The sequence below is a fragment of the Dromiciops gliroides genome, chromosome 3 (genome assembly GCF_019393635.1).
Source record: "Dromiciops gliroides isolate mDroGli1 chromosome 3, mDroGli1.pri, whole genome shotgun sequence".
Taxonomy (NCBI): Eukaryota; Metazoa; Chordata; class Mammalia; order Microbiotheria; family Microbiotheriidae; genus Dromiciops; species Dromiciops gliroides.
Window position 1 is genome coordinate 252,702,214 of NC_057863.1, and position 21,724 is coordinate 252,723,937.

General features: G+C 38.2%; 1 protein-coding gene across 3 annotated transcripts in view; it reads right to left on the minus strand.

The window, feature by feature from the left end:
• Positions 1-5,398: 5,398 nt before the first annotated feature.
• LONRF2 (LON peptidase N-terminal domain and ring finger 2) overlaps positions 5,399-21,724 on the minus strand; it is a 91,687-nt gene continuing 75,361 nt past the window's right edge. For 2 of the 3 annotated variants that reach the window (XM_043992868.1, XM_043992866.1), the window contains 3 exons: positions 21,041-21,203; positions 18,114-18,266; positions 5,399-10,964 (listed from right to left, as the gene is read on the minus strand). In XM_043992868.1, the coding sequence (XP_043848803.1) occupies positions 10,806-10,964; positions 18,114-18,266; positions 21,041-21,203 (475 nt within the window). In that variant the 3' untranslated portion in view covers positions 5,399-10,805. The remainder of the gene's footprint in view (positions 10,965-18,113; positions 18,267-21,040; positions 21,204-21,724) is intronic. The other variant, XM_043992867.1, reaches the window with a different exon arrangement.

Sequence of the window (21,724 nt, forward strand, 5' to 3'; positions counted from 1 at the left end):
AGAGAGGTAGATTTGGGTATAAGACAAGGAAAAAAATGGCTCACAATTAGCGCTATCCCAATGTGAAGAAGGCTGCCTTGGGAGGTGGTAGATTCCCCCTCAAAAAGAGACTCAATGACCATTTGCTGGGGGATTCTTGTTTGGGTGAGTCAGCTGGTAGCATGCTGGATAAAACATGAGACTTTTGTGTCATTGGGACCAGTTCTGATCTTGCATCGGACACTGGACAAGTCACATTAACCTCTCAACCTTAGTGACAGGACTGTCTGTAAAGTGAACATAACAGCAGCATCCACCCCAATGTGGTTGTTATAAGGCTCATATGTAAAGTTTTATGTAAACGCTGCGATCGTTATTCAGGAACGTGTTGCATTACTTGTCCTGGCCTCTGAGATCTCTTCAACTGAGATTCTATGGTGATTGCAACATAACAGCATCAGAAGATAGTGATGGAGAAATAGGACCAAGGCTTTTAAAAGGTTAAGAGAAACAAGCCTCGTGGGAAGACATACAAGCTGAGACTGTGGAAGGTGAAGGTGGGGATGAAGGAGCAGGACACAGAGACAATCGATGAGTACAATTACTCAACGACGGGGGGGTAGTCTGACCCATGCTCCCATGGGGACAGGGAGCTTCACAAAAGAGGAACCACAGTGCCAAGAACTTTGGTGGCTGGGATAGTAAACTGGGGAAGAAGGGTTGCAGGTTGGTAGCCCAGGGACAGGGCCTCCTGGAGAGGGAGGCATTGCTTTGCCATGTCAGTGCCCTAAGTGCAAAGATCCCCAATCCTGTACTCAGCACAGCTCTGAGAGTCACAGCATACTAGTCTCCAAGGAATTAAAATTGTGCAGCACCCAAAGGACAAGAGACAAGTGAGAGGTACATGGTGGTTATGGGTAGGCTGCAACAAAGGACCGAGGAAGGACTAAGTAAAAGATGTAGCCAGAGAGATGAATGGCCAGAAGCAAAGTAGGTTTGTCTTGTGTGGGCACACTCAATCCACATACTCCCCGAAATGTTCAAATACAGGAGTTCTTAACCTGGGGTCTGTTTATTTTTTTTTTCAAAATTTAGATAACTATTTCAACATAACTATTTCCTTTGTAATTTTACACATTTATTTTATGCAGTAAAAAACCATTCTGAAGGATCCATAGGTCTCAGCAGACTGCCAAAGGAGTCCATGACACAAAAGAGATTAAGAACCCTGTATCTAGACGCCGACGACGGGCATCCTGCACTTTGGGTGAACTTCTGGAAAACTGAAGGAAGGACAAGGCCAAAAGTCACCCAGGACAAGGAGGAGACAAAGCCTTTCAACTCCACCATTAAGGATGGGGCAAATACCTTTGGGAGAATTAACAGGCTGACTGAAATTAATACTGATATAAATTGAGAGCAACCACCTGATCCTTTCCAGATGACAGTTTGGAGATCAGGAGAGGAGGAACATGATCACAAATGGAGTTGAAGGGGAATGTGAGAGGTCCATGGGGAGACCTTCAAAGAGTAGAATTAGTCCTAGAAGGGTTTCATCCTTAAGGCAAAGATGCCGATAAACTCTCTCCTGCTTCTCTTTTCCAGTAGAAAGGATGAAAGGAGGCTCCGAAGGAGCTAAAACCTTTGGAGAAATTACCTAAGGAACAGGCTAGTCTATGAAGGACAGCATTTATAAGAATTGATTACTTTAGCTGGTGAATCTGTACTAAAGCTGTAAGGCCCTTTGACTAAGAATTGGCTTTAAATCCTATAGGTATGGACAAGCACCAGGGAGGGGCTGTGGGGGTGGGGAGCTGGGTGGTGTAAAGGATATCTAGCTCTGCCACTGAATTGTTTGTCCCCCATCCTCACAGGGCCCATATCAAATTAGAAAGGCAGTCCAGAGATCACTACATCTTATACAGCTAGAAGGGACCTCAGAGTTTTAGTCCAAGCCCATCATGGTCAAAGACAAAAGGAATGTGGGGGTGGGGAGGTTAGGAGGGATTCAATGACTTGCCTGTGGCCACAGTGTGCAGCAGGGCTGAGATTTCAACTCAGGCCAATTCTGAATTTAGAACTTCTTCCACTGTCCCACACTGGTATCTTATTGGTTCTTCCATTTCTTTTAAACATGGAAATGGTGTGTTAACCTCAAATTAACATCTGTAAAAGCAAAAACTTAAGGAAACATAACCAAGCCTTTTGACAAACTGAAAAACTACTATTACTACTACCAGATTGCAGGTCTATAGAGCTGAGGGTGGGTGGTATAATTATTATTCTCACTTGACAGAGAGGAAAGCTGAGGCAGACAGCGGTTAGGTTACTTGCCTAGGGTCACACAGCTAGTGAATATTTGAGGCTGGATTTGAACTGAAGTCTTCCTGACTCCAGGCCTAATGCTTTAACCATTGGGCCACCTAACTTGGTTTTGACTATGCAAAGAAATAATGCAGTTGATCGCTTCTTTGGGGATTTCCTCCCAAGTTTTATTTGAGTGTGTGTGTATGCGTGTGTTAGTTTTCTCTCTACCATTTGCTTTACATCTCTTGTGAAATGGAGCATGTAATTATTTCCCAATATTGAATATATGGACATGCAAGTAGGAATTAGACATACATTAAAAGACTATTTTATAATAGGATTTTCTGTTACAACTTTTATAAATTAATCTTTCCATCAATAATAGTTCATATTCATGTATTTTATTAGTTTAAAAACATTCTCTCACAATAAACCTTTTTAGGCAAATAGTACAAATATTAAATCCTTATTTTGCAGATGAAGAAACTGAGTCTCAGAAAAGATTGTTTATGATTACACAGTAAGTAGCAGAGTCAAGACTAAAACACAGGTTTCCCTATTCATAGACCATTACCTCCAAAATCAATCCCCATTTATAAAGTACTTTATGATCACAAAATGCTTCCCTGTATATTGTCAGTTGATTCTCATAATGCTGTCCCCACGAGGGATCAAAGTGAAACTCGAAGGGATGGACATTTCTAGCCCAGCTTATAGACAAAGCCTGCTGCCTGTCTGTCAGTAATAGGGTCTTGATTTCAAGTCATTTAACTCTAGGTTGGGTGTTTAGAAGGTGCTAATTTTAGCATCAAACACTGGTAAATTGAACCAAAATGATATTCTCTGCTTGATCCTGCTGTCATTTCCCTACATTTTCACTTTGGGGTTGGAAGTTCTTTATAAAAGTACCAATAAAAAAGAAACCTAACCGTGCTTTTAAAAAAATTTGTTTAATATTTAAATTTTCCTCCAATTACATGCAAAACAAATTTTTAACATTAAAAAAACCAACTTGAGTTCCAAATTTTCTCCCTCCTTCCCCTCTCCATTCCCTAGCTCCCTAATCAGTAAGCATCCCAATATAGTTTATACACGTGTACTCACATAAAACATTTTCATATTAATCATTTTTGTGGGAAAATGCTGTTTCTTTTTTGCTGTTTCCTTTAACAAGAATTCAGCTATGTGTAAAAAAAAAACCTAGTGTCATGCTGCTGTGGCACTGCCCAGGAGTTGGTGAGCATTTGCCACCCAAATGGGGGCAAAGTTTAAAATGGAACTACTGGGAAAAGGCTTTTTTGAAGCTCCTGTTATAAATTTCTATTTGAATCTGAATTTAAGCTGAAACTGTATTATCAAATAAAAGAGGTGGTGAGGCAGGTTGCCCTCTTTACAGCTCAATACTTCTATAAGTATGACCTCTATAGATTTAATTTCTTATGACCGCATTCATCAACACACCACCATATTTTACTGTCCAGGATCAAACAAATGTACCTGAGGGACTCCCTCTCCACTTTCACCCACAAAAAAGCATGGTATACAATTTCACTGGATCCTTAAATCAAGCTTCAAAATCTCCCAATGGTCTTCAATACCATTCAGAGTATTCAAGACCATGGTAGCACGGTCATGCAGACACCTGCCTGGGACCAACCTGAGCAACTCCAGCAGCCTTATGCTGCCCTGTCACATGATACCCCACTCAATGAGTTTCTAAACATCTCAGACATGGGTGTGGACAATAGACCCACTTTATGTCTAAGAATTTAGTTTTAAAAGAAATGTTTTAACGACCATGACATTATTAAAATAAAAGCAAACAAATATAACTTTTAAAAAGCATAAAGTATTTGTTGAGATCAAATGGGAAATATCAGACTAAAACCAGGAACTTACAAAAATATTTGAGAGAAATTAATCCATGCACTTGGGAACTTACAAATAGCAAGGTTTGCATATGTGTGTGTGTGTGGGGGGGGGCTTTTCCACATACAATCATTACCCTATGGATACAGGAAATAACACACCCGACTGGCATCAGTGAGGCAGAAACTAGATTGGTGATTGTATTGAGATAAGTAACTTCCAGGTGAGGCAGCTCTTCTACCAATCCAACTTTACAAGTGTCAGAGAGCCCTACAGCAGACGTATTAAACTCAAATAGAAATGGATCCCTGCAAGCTGCATACTGACTTAGAAAACTACACATTAACATTATTGATGCTGTATTATATTTTTATTTATTTTGTTCAACATATTCCAATGACACTTCAATCTGGTTTCTACCCATGGGAAGTTTTGCTCTGAGTTTGACACTAATGGCCTGGAGGAGTGAGAGTGCTCTGGGTCACAGAACCAGTACTCATCGGAGGTAGAACTTGAACTGGGGTCCTCACAGCTTTAAAGCCAGTTTTCTCTTCACTAAAATACACTTCCTCACATGGGGCATGTCAGTGTTAATTATTTTTATAAACACAATATAAATTAACTCTTTAGCAGATTATTTTTATATTCATATTGTTCACTGTAGCAACACATTGAAATCACCAAACAGGGAACTTTTCCATATTGTGTGGTTTCAATAGTGTGATTAGTAGCCCAACATTTCATTTTCTATTTAACTATGTCTTAAACAAAGAGAAGTGTTATATTCCGCTGCCTGGTTAAGAAAGAACCAAGAGGTTCCCGCCCCAATGGCAACACACTTTCCTCCTTCAACCAGCAGGACAGCCTGTGGTCCTCAAAGCTCTTTCTAGCAGCTGCCTTTGTAACTGAGCTTGAAGAAAAGTCAATGTTTCAAGACAGTGTATTTTCCTAAAAGAAGAAATTATCTTAACTGGCCTTGACACCATAACACAGTCAAATAAGTCCTATCTTGGATGCTTGATCCCTGTGTGGCCTTGGACAAGTCAACCTCTTTCAATCCCAGTTTTCTCAAGGATAAAATGAGATGACTAGACCATATGCCTCTGGGAGTCCTGACCACCCCATGATCTATCATCCTCATTTTGGGCCTGAAAATAGGCTACCAAAAACATCAATGAAGAATAATCAGTACAAGGGAGGAGAGAGTGAGGAAAGGATAGTAAATGGGATCTCACTTACTACCTTCTAATTCATGAGAGGTTTTATTACAGCAGATATGCGACAATGAGAATTTGATTTATTTATTCCAAACATCACATAAATTAAATATACATTTCCAAGGAATATTACAAATATACATGAAGTGAATATTGCAGCATTTCAGTTTGGCTTTACTTATGCAACAAGAATGCCAAACACTGTTATGACAACATGGACCTGTCTTATACTTAATATAAAAGAGAAGGCGCAGATTAATAACTTATATTACACAGATGTAAGAACACATTGTCTATCTTTAAACAGGTAAGAGCATGATTTCATTTCAAGTTTATCTATGTTAAAACTTACTTGTTCAAACCTGCTCATTTAATTATATAAAAAAATACAGATCAGATTCTTAATTGGTACAATCATTTCACAACTGCAAAATTAAGGCGCTACCAATACCAACTCCACTAGCATGAAAGCTACATATGAATAAAGTATACAACTTTCCATCTTAGCAAGAACAGTTTTTCCATGTATTTCAGTGTGAAAACTGTGTGGGGGTGCGCAGTGAGAGGTATGAAAGTCTGTAAGTGATCAGACTGTTAGTAGTATAAAGCTTGACAAACTATTCATGGTAAAATATTATGTATGATAGATGGCAAAGGCCCCAAATGGCATTTTAAAAAATGGTCCCTGAAAAAGCAAAAAGGTAAAGAGTCTATTCCTGCTAAAAATGGGTTTTCCTTTTTTTTTTCCCCCCCCTAAAGGCTTCTATTTGCCAATCCAGCCTCATTAATTGGGCGATGTATTCAGGGCAGAATCTTGGTCCAAATTCCCTTATCTAGGTTTCCATACTTTCTGACCTTAAGTGCACACCTCTGATATTTAATCCTTCATGCAACCAAAGGCTTTTCTTCTACTTCATGGTGGAGACAAGTAGCTTCTTCACTGAAATGCCACACACAAATTGCATAGTTGGGGTGGTTGCAGTCACAAGGCCTGCCTACATATCACACTTCTACTCATCTGCCAAGGATAGACGTCTTCCATCAGCTGAATCCAGATACACGTATATCCAGGCATGAATTAGGACCCCCAACTTTGCCAGAGTGGCGCCATGGCACTTTGATGTGACTATCTCCTGCCCAAATAACACTTTATAAAATGCAGAACTTTTACCAAAAGGCTAGTCTGTGGGTGGGTCAGACTTGGGTCAACATTTCTTAGCATTGACACTTTTTCTGAGTACGTCAGTTGGTCCTTTCATAAGAGTAAGATGCAAACTTCTTAGGATTAAATATCTAGCACCAGTGAGAAAAGGAGGTGAGAATCAGCAACATTTCAGGGTTCAGTGTTTTCTACCTGTATGCATGGCTCAATATGAGAAATGCTCCCACTTTACCTACTCATGATTGGGTGTCTCTGAATTGGGTTTTATTGGCAACAGGAAAAGAACTTATCCAAAAACCTCTTATGCCATTTAGTGGGAAATGATGCTAGGTACAGAATGCCCAGAGAATCACCAGTTGCCACTGCCAATCTGTGACTCCTGTGCTATCTGATGGGAGAAGAGACTCCCATCTAGGAAAAGTAATACCATGAGCTCTGTCGAAGTAGAGATTACCCGTAATTTTCTATTTCAAACTTCCTTGATTGACTTTATTATTTCCAGTCACACCTCCTCATTTTAGAAGGTTACTGTTCAAATTTGTTTAGGTTATAACTTGCGTTGATGGATAAAGTATACAACATTTGAATATAAATTTTGAATTGGTAGAAATTACCCTAGCATGAGTGGTTAGAAAAGACAACAGAAAAAAGATTAGAGAAGTTAGAAACATAGAACTACTTCAATAGGGAAAATTTAAAATATTACAGTAAACTCTCTGTTATCTGGCAATGTTAAAGAATAGTATGCTCTGAAAGCTACTACTATGATAATTATGCTGAGTAAATGACTTAATATAATAAACACCAAATTTTGATTCAGATATTCTTTACAGGAACTTGTGAAAATCAATACCTTTCACATATATTCACTCTCCTGTTCATGAAGGGTTAGTCACTGCAAAACAAACCTTCTAGTACTAATTAATCCTAAAAATGGGTACACATTGGCCCATTTTTTATATAATAAAAGAATATTCCCTTAGGGCTGCTGATACAGGTCTCAACATTCCATCTTTTCATTATTTACAACTGACAAAAACGCTAACTTCTGCTTTGGAAAGAAAATTGTGGGCATGTCATTTTGAAGCAAAAGTGATTCTACTTTGATGTGGAAACGTTTTGTGAACGTCCATGCTATGGCAGCCTTTATTTTACCTTGCATTTTAGCTACTTTAGATGTAGATGGGCTCATCTGGTTAGGGAGAGAGCACAGGGAGAGCTAGAAGGAGTCCTAGTAGCCGTCTAATGCAGCTCCTCTTAGTTTACAGATGGTAGCACTAGTGCTGATGGAGGTGGGATCTGGCCCTGGTCCTTCCTCTGACTCCAAATGCAGTGCTCTTCTGCTATTACCATACTGTCAGTTCTGGTTTAAAGGATGTTAAATAACAGAGAGCTTAGCTGTAACTCAGGGAAGAAAAATTACCCTAAGAATTGGTATTACTATCATTAAATTTAGGACAAGTTAAAAATACTCATTAAGAAGGAGGAAAAAGCAGAAGCTGTTAAGCTGATATGACTAAAACAATACTATTGTTCAAGAAAACTCACTTCCAAATGAAATTATAAGGTCCTGGCTTTGAATAACAGGTTATATTAATTTTCAAGGAGTCCTTAGATATTGTGGTATCTCTATTGTTCATTAATAAACAGGTTTGATCTGTTGTTCAATCTGAGATTTTCCCAAATTACTTTTAATGCTCACAAAGTTTGGATAGAATTATGGTTCAATGAAGTGGGTTGTTTTTTCTTTTGTTTTTAACTTGAAGGTTTTCTTCAAAGAATCATGGTGGCAAATATAAATCTGGCTTTCTGCTAAGTTAAGTCACCTGCCCACCAGGTGCATTTCAAGTATGCAGCTGCTGCTGAATATTGGACTTGGTTATTTTGCAACAGCACTAAAATGATGAACTTTTAACATGGTACTAAGATCATTAGCTATTTCCTTTGGTAGCAAAAACACGTGTTGCTCTGATGTGCAGCAGCACTGTTGGATAGCATGTACCAACTTTTAAAGAAGGGAAGGAAGACAGAAATTAATAGATTTGGCAAGACTCACAGAAATAAACGAAAGGAAGAAGGAAAAGAAAAAATAATAATGATGCCAACTCACCTATAAAAGTCTGAGAATTGTGAGCTACATTTCAACAGTGCAGAGGACACTATGACAGCTTCTACATTAGTGCAAACAGCACTAATAAAGGTAACCATTTAATTACTCTGACTATAAAAACTTTATTTTCAGAAAGGTTACCGAAGTTATGCCATTGGTGATAAATTATATGCCTAAAATTTTTAATAAAATTCACAAGTATACGGAGTTAAGATAGAAAATATTTTCCATAAGGAAAAAGATACAGAATATTCAGTGCATATTATCAATTTTTATGAACCACTTATAATAAAAGCTTTTTGGAACATCACACACTTAGTTTTGTTGTTGTTGTTGTTAGAAGACCAAAGACTTCAATGCCCCAAAAAGTTGAATACTGTTAAAGTTGTTAAATGTTTTTATTGATGCAATATTTTAGAACTGATTTGGGCAAACTGATTTTAAACTACATCTGTACTGAGATAAGAAATTCAAAAAAAGCAAGTGAGGCACTTTAAACATTTGATCATGAAATATTTTCAAAATTCCTTTTCTTAAAAGTATTACATGGCACAGGAACCCTCCATGTCTCTTGGAAAGATCAAATTTACCCCACCCCCAACCTTCTGCTTGTGTAAGTAGCTTTGTGTATTGGAAACCCATACAACTTGAACTAAAGTAATACTGTCATTTTACTAAATTCCTAATCATCTGATTAACGGACTGACAAACCGAAAACATTTGGTATTATGAAATATATTTTTAAAAAACCAAATACCATACACATTGAATGAGGATAACAAAACTTGAAGTGAGATTTGCCTTTCATTTCCATGAAGTCCATGCCTTCTTTCATATGGAGAACATCAATATCATGGACCAAGAATCTGTCCACATGCACCAACTGATATGTAAATCAGAACAGTAACCAGTACAGGTTAAAATAGTGCTTTTAACCAACACTGTTCCAAACATAATATGTATTAGGGTTGGCACATACCGACATCCTTCTTTATTAGATAATACCTGTTCTGATCATTGTACACTATCTGCTTCTAAAAACGAGGGTTAAGGATTTTAAGCTGGTGTTAAAGGGAAACTTGCGGAATGCTTACACACCCACACCAATCACACAGAATCACAAACTTTCCGTGGATCTGAATTGAAACAGAAAACTATTTCGTAGCAGCCTTTTACATCTTCATGTAGTAGAGAAGGGGTGTCAAACTCAAATCTGTTGATGGGCTAACTTTCTGCTCATGAAAATAATGGTGGGCTAGACTAATATTTCACAAAACACACATCATCCATTGAATTAATAAGACAGGGTTATTTATATTTTTTAAATGTTCAGTGGGCCAGCTCTAGCCTATAGGCTGTATAATTGACATCCCTATAAATGTAGTGAACTACCTTGGTCTTGTTGATTCCTTACTGAATAGCTAGCTTCTGACCAGATGCACTACTTTTAGGTTTTTCTATTTTCAAAGTACACCTCTTTCAGATGTATTTCGACATTCATTTGATGACAACATGCAAATTACAACACTAGGGACTACTACAGGCTACCAAATACATTTCTATTTAGTAGCTATCACTTATGTAGACATTACATAGCTTTCATTGGACAATGCCTTAACTACTCAACTTCACAGACAAGAATATTCGTAAACACAAAAAAGGGTGGCAACATTGTGTATCAGCAATGTGTTCTGGGAAAACTACTTCCATATGAAAATTTAGTTTCCCTCTGGCAAATACACCTAATTTAGCAAGAGATTTTACTGTCAAGGGAGTTCTTTTTCCCTGTCAAATTGAAACTGCACATAAGCCACTTGTGGTGTTCCAGTGCTGTGAGCACAGTGTATTGCAGGCTAGAAGCATTTACTATGAAGAGTTTTTCTTAAATTGTTTCCACATCTATGGACTCCATTAGAATTGTAGAATTACATTATAGAGGCTCAGGTTCCACCAGGATGGCAGGCACAGTGTTTTCACTTCTGAGTAGGGTTCAAAGTTTAATATATTGTCCATTTTGTGACCCTATAATTAGTGTGTCTCACACACCAAAATAGATGGCTATTCACCTGTGCTTGACACTTAAAAGCATAAGGGTTTCCAACAATCTTGAGAGAGACAAAAATCTCAATTTGTCCTCTGTCTGGTTATAAATTAGCCCTTGTCATCTGGGTCTTTTACGTGTTACAAATATTAATACACGCCGGATGGCAATCAGACGGTCCTTAAGGGATGTCATACCAAGTATAGCAAGCTGAGCCCGGTTTTCTAATGGCAACACAGCCAGGAGCCACCAATACCACGCTGGACCGCTGGGATTACTCTGAAGAAAAAATGAAGACAAAGAAACAAAAATTACTCTTTAGAGAAGAATCCTGGGATCACCCCCACTATTCCCCTCAAACCAGCTTCTTGCTTATCAAAGCATATAGTCTACCTCTGTTTATAGGCCAAGTTCATATTTCATCCTGTCTTCAAAATGGACAGTTTACTTTTTTTTTTTTTTAGTGAGGCAACTGGGGTTAAGTGACTTGCCCAGGGTTACACAGCTAGTAAGTGTTAAGTGTCTGAGGCCAGATTTGAACTCAGGTACTCCTGACTCCAGGGCCGGTGCTCTATCCACTGTGCCACCTAGCTGCCCCCGACAGTTTACTTTTAGACAGAGATTTACCCAGAGATGCTTGATGCTACACAGCGAATCAATAAACATTTATTAAGCTCCTACTATGTGCCAGGCATTGTGATAAGTGGTAGAAATACAAAGAAGGAAAAAGACAGTTCCTGCTCTCAAGGAGTTCACAGTGTAATTGGGAAGAAAACATGCAAACAATCATGTACGAATAAGATATATACAGGATAAAATCAAAACAATCAATGTAGGGAAGGAATAAACATAAAGAGATTGAGAAAGGCTTCCTGTAGATGGTGAGATTTCAGCTGGGACTCTAAAGGAAGCCAGGAGGTTGATGTGAGGAGAATGAGCACTTCAGGCATGAGGGACAGCCAGTGAAAATGCTCATTTGGAAAATGCTGAGTTTTTTTGTTCAAAGAACAGGTAAGGAGGCCAGTGTCTCTCTCTCTCTCTCTCTCACATGCACGCACGCACGCACACACACGCACACACATATTTAAAAGCGATTTCTTATAAGAGAAAATTATATCAATCGCTGGCACTAGAGCTCACTTTATACAACTTACTAAGATTTCTTCTAGGAATTTCAAGTGGGAATTCAATCTTTACTACATTTTACTAGTCCATCCTTCACTCACTCAGCTGATAAACTGATATTCCTAAAGTGCAGTTCTGATTATGTGATCCTTCCACTCAATACATTCCAGATAGACTCCCTATCATCTCCAGGATCAAATAAAAATCCTCCATTTCGCTTTTAAAACCCTTGATAACCTGATACTCTCTTACCTTTTCAATTTTCTTATACTTTACTCCCTTCCCACTTCCACTTACTCTACAATCCAGTGACACTGGGCTCCTTGTTGTTTCCTCTAACATTTTCACTGCCTATTTCTAATGCCTAAAATTTTCTCCTTCCCATCTGACTTCTGGTTTCAAGGTCAGCTAAAATCCCACCTTGTACAAGGAGCCTTTCCCAATCACACCTTTAATGTTAGTGGATTCTACCTTATAGTAGTTCTAATTTATTATATATATTAGCTATATTAACAAGAAAAATATGTATATGTGTGTATGTACACATATTTATGTATATATATGTATACACATAAATTACACACACACACACACAAAACTCCTCTTTGTACAAATTTATTGGTATGTTGTCTCCCCCATTAGACTGTTAGCTCCTTGAGAGCAGGGGCTGTTTTTGCCTTTCTTTGTATTTTCAGAACTTAACACAATGAATGCCTGACATATAAGAAGTGCACCAAAGGTCTGAGGCTACTACAAAAGATAAGAGATAATTCTGATTACATGAAATTGAAAAGCTTGTGCTCTAACAAAATCAATGTAACTAGGATAAGAAATTATAAGAAAGTCAATGGGGTAATGACATCCTTAAAATAGGGTTGAGGTGTAGGAGAAATAGACTGGGGGAGGGGGAAGGGGAGTGATGGTCTGGGGAGAGGTTGTTCATATGAAGGAAACAAGAAAAAAGCTTATGGAGGGGAGGGGAAGAGGGGGAAGGAATTGGGGAGTGTTTGAACCTTAATATCATCAGAATTGACTCAAAGAAGGACTAACATACATACTCAAGTGGGTATAGTAATATATTTTGCCCTGAGGGAGGGGAGGGAGATAAGGGGGGGGAGGGGAAGGAGGGAAGGGCAGATTCTGGGAGAGAGTAGTAAAAAGCAAAATACTTTCAAGGAAGGTGAAGATGTTCTGCATAACGGCACAAGTATGAAATATTGAATTGCTTGATTTCATAGGGAGGGTTGAGGAGAGAGGGAGGAAGAAAATTTGGAACATAGAATTAGCTCAAAGACCTTAAACTCATCAGAGTTGGCTCATGGAGGGAATAACATTCACACCCAGTTGGGAGGAGTAATCTATTTAACCTTACAGGAAAGTATGAGGGGAAGAGGATAAGGAAGGAAGGGTGAAAAAAAAGGGAGTGCAGAGTAGGGGAGGGGACAGTCAGAAGTAAAATACTTTTGAGGAGGAATAGTTTAAAAGAAGATGGAAAATAGAGTAAATATCATGGGAAGGGAATAGGATGGAGGGAAATAGTTATGATGACTTTGCTGGGCTAATACAAAGAAAATTCTTTGTCAAGTTTAAGGTACATTATTTAGGGTATGATGAACAGGATACTATTAGAAAAACCTGGAAAGACCTACATGAATTGAAGCAGAGTGAAATGCACTGTATACAAAATAACAGCAATAGTGTAAAATGATCTGCTGGGAAGCATGCGGTTATTTTCAGCAAGGTAATGGTCCAATATAACCCTGAAGGACTATGAAAACGGCAACCCATCTACAGAGAAAGAAGTGATAGTATCTGAAATAGATGGAAACACATTTTTTTTTCTTTTTTGGTGAGGCAATTGGGGGTGGGTGGCTTGCCCGGGATCATGTGGCTGGTGGGTGTTGGGTGTGTGGGGCCGGATTTGGGCTCGAGTGCTCCTGGTTCCAGAGCCGGTGCTCTGTCTGCTGCACCACCTAGCTGCCCCTGGAAACACATTTTAAAAAAAAAAAATGTTTTTTGTCTTTGACAATTCCTTAGTCTGAAGTTTTGGGAGTTTTTTGACTGTTTTTTTCTCACAACCTAGCTAATGTGGGAATGTTTTCCATGACTACTCATGTATAATTTATTTTGAAATGCTTGGGTTCTAGTGGGTGGGGGTGGGAATAGAGGAGGAAGAGAAGTTGGAACAATTTTTTTTTAAATTGATGTTAAAATACATTTGTTTTTACATATAAAAAAAAAGTCAATGGGGGGGATCTTTGCTTCAAATATCTCTGATAAGGGTCTGCTATTAAAGATGGCTATAATATGTAATTGGTTTGATTTCAGAGATCAATATGTGAACGGCAAAGAAGAGCAAAGTAGTGGGATTAGGCAGAGAAGGAAGCTGTTCAGAGACCCCTCTGAAAATCCAGATAGCAGAACTTGGTCATTTTCTCTACAAAGCCTGCCATTAGGCCACTGGTCCGAGTCCTTACCTGGTGTGTGTCTACCCAAAGTACTTAGAACTAGGACACTGAGTTATATTTAACTTAAGGTTTAGCAGCTATCTTCCCTTTTTCATTTGGAACTGACTTCTCTTCACTGAGAGTCAAAGAATGCATGGAGCAGCCTAAGTCTCAGGTTTTAAGTAGGAGGTCTGTGGATAATCTTTTCTGCCATAGAGAAAACACCTAAGAAAGTTTAGGCAGGATCAAGGGGTAAGGTAATGATGATTCCCTCTAGTAGGAGAAAGGTTCAAGACAATGGGGGAGAGATGAGGATAATTTGTGACATAATTCTCCTCTCCTCAGGTCTTGCTTTCCGACTGTAGGGTAGTGTGGCACCACAAACTCCTTTGCTACCACCCTCCCAGGGCTGGTTTGGTGGAAGGTCCCTGAGTCCAAAAATCACTCTTCTGCTGGACTTGAATTTCTACCAATTAGAAATTAATTTGGGAGCAGGAGCCAGGAAGGAGTACAAGTAGCAACCCAGATGAATTCTCCCAATGTTTTCTTGCAAATAACTCTGCACATCAAATTCTGAAGTGACAAAGCCAACAAAAGGTCAGAGTGAGATATTTTCCCAGTCTAAGGCCACTCAGGAGGTTGTCAGGAAGGGTCTATGGTACAGAGGTGGGAGTCCACCAGGAGCACATCTGACAGTAGCAGTGGTGGGCCCTGGAGGTAGATGTGCCCAGCAACAGCTTCTGGACAGATAAGGTGTTGGACACCCGGTCAGAAAGAGATTACAGGGTGCCATTTACTGACACTGGTGCTGATTGGCAACTATACCACCCACAAGAACTTCTGGATCCAAATTCCAGAGGAGAGGAGTGTTTATGATCAGTCACAAGGAAGCAGGGAACCTGGTCACAGTTCTATGGTGCAGAGGAGCACTCATACTTGTGGCTTCGGGAGAGCAGGGGCTCTTCCTGGGTAAAGAAGAGAGAGCAGACTAGAAAAGCAGTGACCACACCCAGGATAACACCAAAAACTTGCAACCCCCCCCCCCCCAACTAGCTCTGAAAACAGAAGCATGAAAAAGCCTGAAGCTTGGGGGAAGCAACCCCAGATGACTAGAGCCCAACTTTAATACAAAGTCCAAAGTCAAGAAATAGGCTGGGAAAATGGGCAAACAACAACAACAAAGAATTTGGCCATAAAAATCTACTATGATAAGCAGGGAAGATCAAGATATAAACCTGGAAGAAGACAACAATATGAAAACAGCTACTAAAAAAGCCTCAAAGAAAAATGCTAATTATACCCAAGCCCAACAAGAATTCCTGGAAGAGTTTAAGAGATTAGCATGATGGAGAAAAAATTGGGGGAGGGGGAATGAGAGTGATGCAATAAAATTAGGAAAAGAGAATTAACAACTTGACAAAAAAAGCCAAAAAAGATCAGTGAAGAAAATACGAAAGAATTGTGGGAATTGAGTGAAGCACACCGACTTCATTGTATGACTCAATTCTGGATCTAGTTCAGTTCACTTTCTATTCAGTTATTGGTCTGGTCCAATTTCTACCTTGCGAGAAAACTATTCAATTACAGGAATTATGAAAAAACTTGATTGCATTGCTTGAACCTAGCCCTGTGTGGCTGGGAAGCTGGACAACCTCTACCTGTTGCTTTGAGACCCTTAACTAAGGATTTGGGTTATGCTGACCAGAAGCCCAGTGAGATTCAAAGATAAAACCTTAAAAAAGAGAATTTGCCTAATGGTGAAAGAATCACGAAAATTCATTGAAAAAAAGAACTCCTTAAAAAGCAAAACTGGCCATATGAAAGAATAGATAAAAAAGCTCACTGAAAAAATAATTTATTTTTGTTTGTTTGTTTGAGTGAGGCAATTGGGGTTAAATGACTTGCCCAGGGTCACACAGCTAGTAAGTGTTAAGTGTCTGAGGCTGCATTTGAACTCAGGTCCTCCTGACTCCAGGGCTGGTGCTCTATCCACTGCACCACCTAGCTGCCCTGAAAAAATAATTTCTTGAAAATTAGAATTGGGCAACTGGAAGCATGTGACTCTATGAGACACCAAGAAATAAGAAAACAAAGTCAATAGACTGAAAAATAAGAAAACATGAACTATCTCAAGGGAAAACCAACTGACTTGGAAAACTGATCAAGGAGAGATAATTTAAGAATTATTGGACTACCTGAAAGCCACAATAAAAAAAAATGAACCTAGATATTATATTTCAAGAAATTATCAAGGAAAACTACCCTGATATCTTAGATCCAGAAAGCAAAGATCTAAGATTACAACCAAGAATAACTGACTCAGCAGAACTGAGTATAGTCCTTCACAGGGGAAAATGGATATTTAATGAAATAGCATTCCTGATGAGAAGACCAGAGCTGAATAGAAAATTTGGCACTCAAACACAAGACTCAAGAGAAGCACAAAAAGGTAAATATGAAAGAGTTATCAAAGGAGACTCAGTAAAGTCAAAAGTTTACATTCCTATATGGGAAGATTATACATGTAATGCCTAAAAACTTTAACATTATTAGGACAGTTAGAAGGAATATATTTTTGTGGTCATTAAGGGAATGCTTACCAGTTAGGGAATGGCTGAACAAGTTATGGAATATGACTGTGATAGAGTACTACTGTTATATAAGAAACTATGGGGAGGTGTCTCAGAAAAAAACATGGCAAGACCTATATGAACTGATATAAAGTGACAAGAACCAGGAGATCACTGTATACAGTAAGAGCAATATTATAATGATGATCAACTGTGAAAGACTTGGCTACTCTGATCAATACAATGATCTGAGACAATTCCAAATGACTCATGATGAAAAAATGCTAACTACAGAGAGAACTGATGAACTCCGAGTGCAAACTGAAACATAATTTTCTTGCTTTATTTTTTTGCTTTTCTTTTTGTGATATGGCTAATGTGAAAATGTTTTGTATGATTAAAAAAAGAAAAAAACCAATATTCCATGAAAACTTTTGGAGAGGTTACCTGAATTTAATCATCTTCCTTTCCCAATATTTAGTTGCGATACACCCAGGTAATTCAAGAGCTACTACAAATGAGCTAGTTCCAGAGTTCTAGGGTGAAGATTATGCTAGGCAAATAGAAGGTAGTGAGAAGCTGAGCAGGAGCCTATGTTCCCTGTCTTGGCTCTGAACCACCAAATCTCAGTTCTCTCACCATATGTGGAAGAAGCTATGTTCTATTATAAACATTTCACAAATGTCAAACCTATTAAGAGGCATCACTTAAAGAACCAGTTATATAGGAAGAATTTCCAAAGAATATTAAGGAAAGTCAACACTGACTCATAATGGATAGAATGACATTATTATAGAAGGAACACAAATATTTCTAATTTAATAAGAACAGTTAAGGGATTTTAGAATCTCATCATTCATTCAACAAATATTTATTTACAGCCTATGATACATAAGACACTTATATACAATACACAAAAGGGATTTGCTCTTTATTGATAATAAGATTTCAATGATAGGCTAGTATAAAGTTTCTTGTTATTAAGTCTCTAAATCTTACAGTGCTTATGAGACAAACAAAGCTGCTCCTGTGGTTAATTTAATCAGAATAATCCTTTTAAACAAAAGGAAAGTACTCCATATTGCTTTCTGTCCCAAGAGTAACAGTGTCCAATATAAAAGATACTGTAATAAATATTTTCTCAAACTTTAAAATATGTAACATAGTTGGTTATAGTCATGAACATAGAGTTTATTTCTGCCAAATGAAACAGAACTGTGCATTGGAAAATTTATTTTACCATATAAACACAGATCATAGCAACAAAAGAAAAAAGGAAAGTATACCTGTGGCTCAGATTCCTTGCTTGGCATTGACCCAAAATGATTTAAAATTTGTGCTTTCATGTTCTCCTTAAGAGAAGTGAACCAGGAAACAGCTTGATCATATACAGAATCATGAAGATGGACAAGTTCTTCATAGTCTGGTCCCTCCACCTTCTCCATGAACAAGAGAACACATAACTTGATCAATTCACGTACTAGGCTAAAAAAAACTACAAATATATGCAAAATACAGTTAATTAAGCAAGATCTTTAACTCATTCTTAAAATCCACTAAACAGAGATGGCACCAATATTGATCTTTCCCAATGACCAATCACATAGATACAGGGAATAAAAATATCACTTATTTGTATAGCACTTTCCAATTTTCATATTATGTAAAAGAGCATTCATATACATGATGTCATTTGATCCTCACAACAACATGAGGTAGGTAGGGCAGACACTTTTATTCCCATTTAACAAATGAAGGAGCTGAGGAATATGAAAATCCCAGTGTTCTGACTCCAAGTACATTACTCTTGTCTTACCACATAATGTAGGGACAGCTAGGTGTCACAGCAGATAGAGCACTGGTCCTAAAGTTGGGAGGACCCGAGTTCAAATCTCACTCCAGACACTTACTAGCTGTGTGACCCTGAACAAGTCAGTTAACCCGAATTGTCTTAAATAACTGGGGCCATTTCCAGTCATCCTGATACATATCTTGCCACTGGACCCAGATGGCTCTAGAGGAAAAAATTAAGTTGATGACTTTGCACAGCCCTCCTCCAATTTAGTGCAAGTCATGACATCACCTCCCAATGTCATGGTCCTCTTCAAGAATCCATATTCTGAATGATGTTGTATTAGAAATTGCTTTTAACTTTAGCTTTGAGTTTTTCTGTCTTTCAACCTTTTCTCAAGAAATTAATGACTTAACAAGTCTTACAAATACTGAGGGAGGTTCAACTTAAAGATGTAATGCTAGAGTGCAAAGAGAACTAGTCTGAAAGTCAGGAGAGAGGCTACCAGCTCTGCCACTAATTAGGTTTGTAGCCTAGGCCATAACCCCCTCTAATTCTGGGTTTATAAAATGAATAGGTTGGACGACATTATCTGTAAGGTTTCTCTGAAATCTAATAATTTTTGATTATATGGAATTTTGTAAATTAAAGAATCCTTTGGTAATTCAACAATCCATCCCCATCCCTCCCCCCAAATCAATATGGATGTTTATGTAATTTAATTGCAAGAAAAGAACTACTTTTTAAAGGCTACAAATATTTGAACTCAATCTTAATTACAATTATCTTCTGACCGAAGTACCTTTGAGAACTGTTGCTCTAAAAAGATAAAAGTTTAAGATCTTTAATCATCTGAGACTAACAGTATAGGACTGAAAGGCCTGGTCTGACCTCTTCCAAAATGAACTGTGTTTATATCCTCCTAAGGTCCTGATTCATCAACTCCAAAGTTAGAAGCCTGGAGTCAAAGCGAAGAGGTCACTACTACCAATTACTCTGTGGAAAAAAGTGTCCTTGAATGTGATTTTATTAGAATGAGCCACAAATAATTGTCATGCATACCTAAAGCCAATAGCAATGTCAAGATCAAAGATTCTGATGGTTAAATTTTATCACTTGAAAATTTCCAATTGTGGACCAAACAAAATAATCGTGGACCAAACACCAGCTAACAGACATTTTAAAATTGCAATAAGGAGTTAAAAAGAGAAATATAATAATTCCATTTAATTTCCAGTTGTAATGATTGGAATGACGCCACCTACTAGAGACTTACTGTGGAAAAGCTCCACCATGAGGAAAATGCCTCAGAGGCATTGTGGCTTTTCCTTGGCGTCAGGAAATGACGTTTGCTCATGGGTGCTGTCTATCAAGGCTACCAGCCAATCAACTTGAGGAGCCTCCTATGGTCTGGGAGGAGACAGGAAGGAGGAAAGGGAGCCTGCGCAGAGAGCGCTGGGCCTTTTGGCTTCCTGAGTTGATGGTGGTGGCGGCAGAGGACTTCACAGGAAATTTGAGGAAAGATAGGAATGCCAGGCTGTTAGAATTCTGTTCTCAATCTTTTTCTTTCTATTTTCCAATAAACCCTTAAAAACCTAAACTCGGTTTATCAGTGATTTTTAGTCAGTTTCCCCCAAACTGGGGGAACAGATTAGAATCCACATTTAGAATCTTAAATTACACACAGTATTCTTCTAAAGTTGGAGCTTGTGGAATGCTTAATAACTCATCGATTGGACATGTTGTTGTTCAGTTGTTTTAACCATGCCCAACTCTTCATGACCCCATTTGGGGTTTCTTGGCAAAGATACTGGAGTTATTTGCCATTTCCTTCTTCAACTCATTTTACAAATGAGAAACAAAGGCAAATAAGGTTAAGTGACTTGTCCAAATTCACACAGCCAGTTAAGTATCTGAGGCTCGATTTGAACTGATGAAGATGAGTCTTCCTGATTCCAAACCCAGTATTCTTTCCACTGTGTCACTTAGCTGTCCCAGTCCATAAGGAGCAGATGATCCAAAAGTCTTTAAATATTTGATACTGGAAATTGTTTTGGTAATTACATTTAAAGGCAGCTATGTCTGATGTTCAGGGTATTGAGAATAATTCAAACCAAATAATACCATAGATACTATATTCAGATCACACTGCAAATCTGTAACTGTACATTCCATAGCGGCAGTCAGCTAACTGTTTTATCTTAAAATACCTCCTCCACTGGCTTCTACTCACCTAAAGTAAACAGAACCAGTTGACATTAGTGAAAACAATTAAACCCAGTGCTTAAATAAATTAATCGACTATTTACGTGGTTAATGTCAATAAGAATTTAAAAGGTTTGCAAAACAGTTCATTTATAAGATGAAAATGGTGAATCCCTGCTTAGTACATACACCTATACAGGTTAAATAATACATTACCTTTTTATCTTCAAGGTATTCAATGTTTGCAGTGTTATACCCATCTCTCAGACCATGGCTTAAAACCCTGAAGCGACTAATGCCAACTGTATCAACGACTGAACTTCCATCAGGAAAAAATCTGACATCCCTAATTTCCAACATGCATCCGTAATCAGCAAACCTACAATGACAATTGGGGATGGGTGAATAGAAAAAAAAAATCAAATTATTTGAAAGTATGGATGACATGAAGTGATTTTCTGGCCTTTTATGAAGAATTCAATTGGTTATAGAAATTTGAAGAGAAAAAAAATTTATCTGGCTGTAGGGCTAGTAGCATATATGCCCCTATCTCCTATATATAAGGGCAAGAATTTTACCTGAGATTAGCACTCAAACGTTTACTGAATTCTCCTAAAGAGTAAGAAAAGCCAGAGGTGAAATAGTAGAGATGCACTATTGGTTTGAACAGACACTAGGGAGACAGAAAAAAGCATGGCAGGAAAGGCAGGCTTTATTCTTTCTCCAAGTCCCTTCATAACACTATGGGTTACTGTTCCTGCAATATATGGCAAGAGAACTTTCCTCTCTGTTCTCCATTTCTTCTCTCAATTTGCTGAAGAATTTGAAGGAAATATTTTCATTCTTCTCCCCCATGCTGCTGAGTTCATGTGGGTCTCCCGGGAGAAGGTGGAGAAAAAG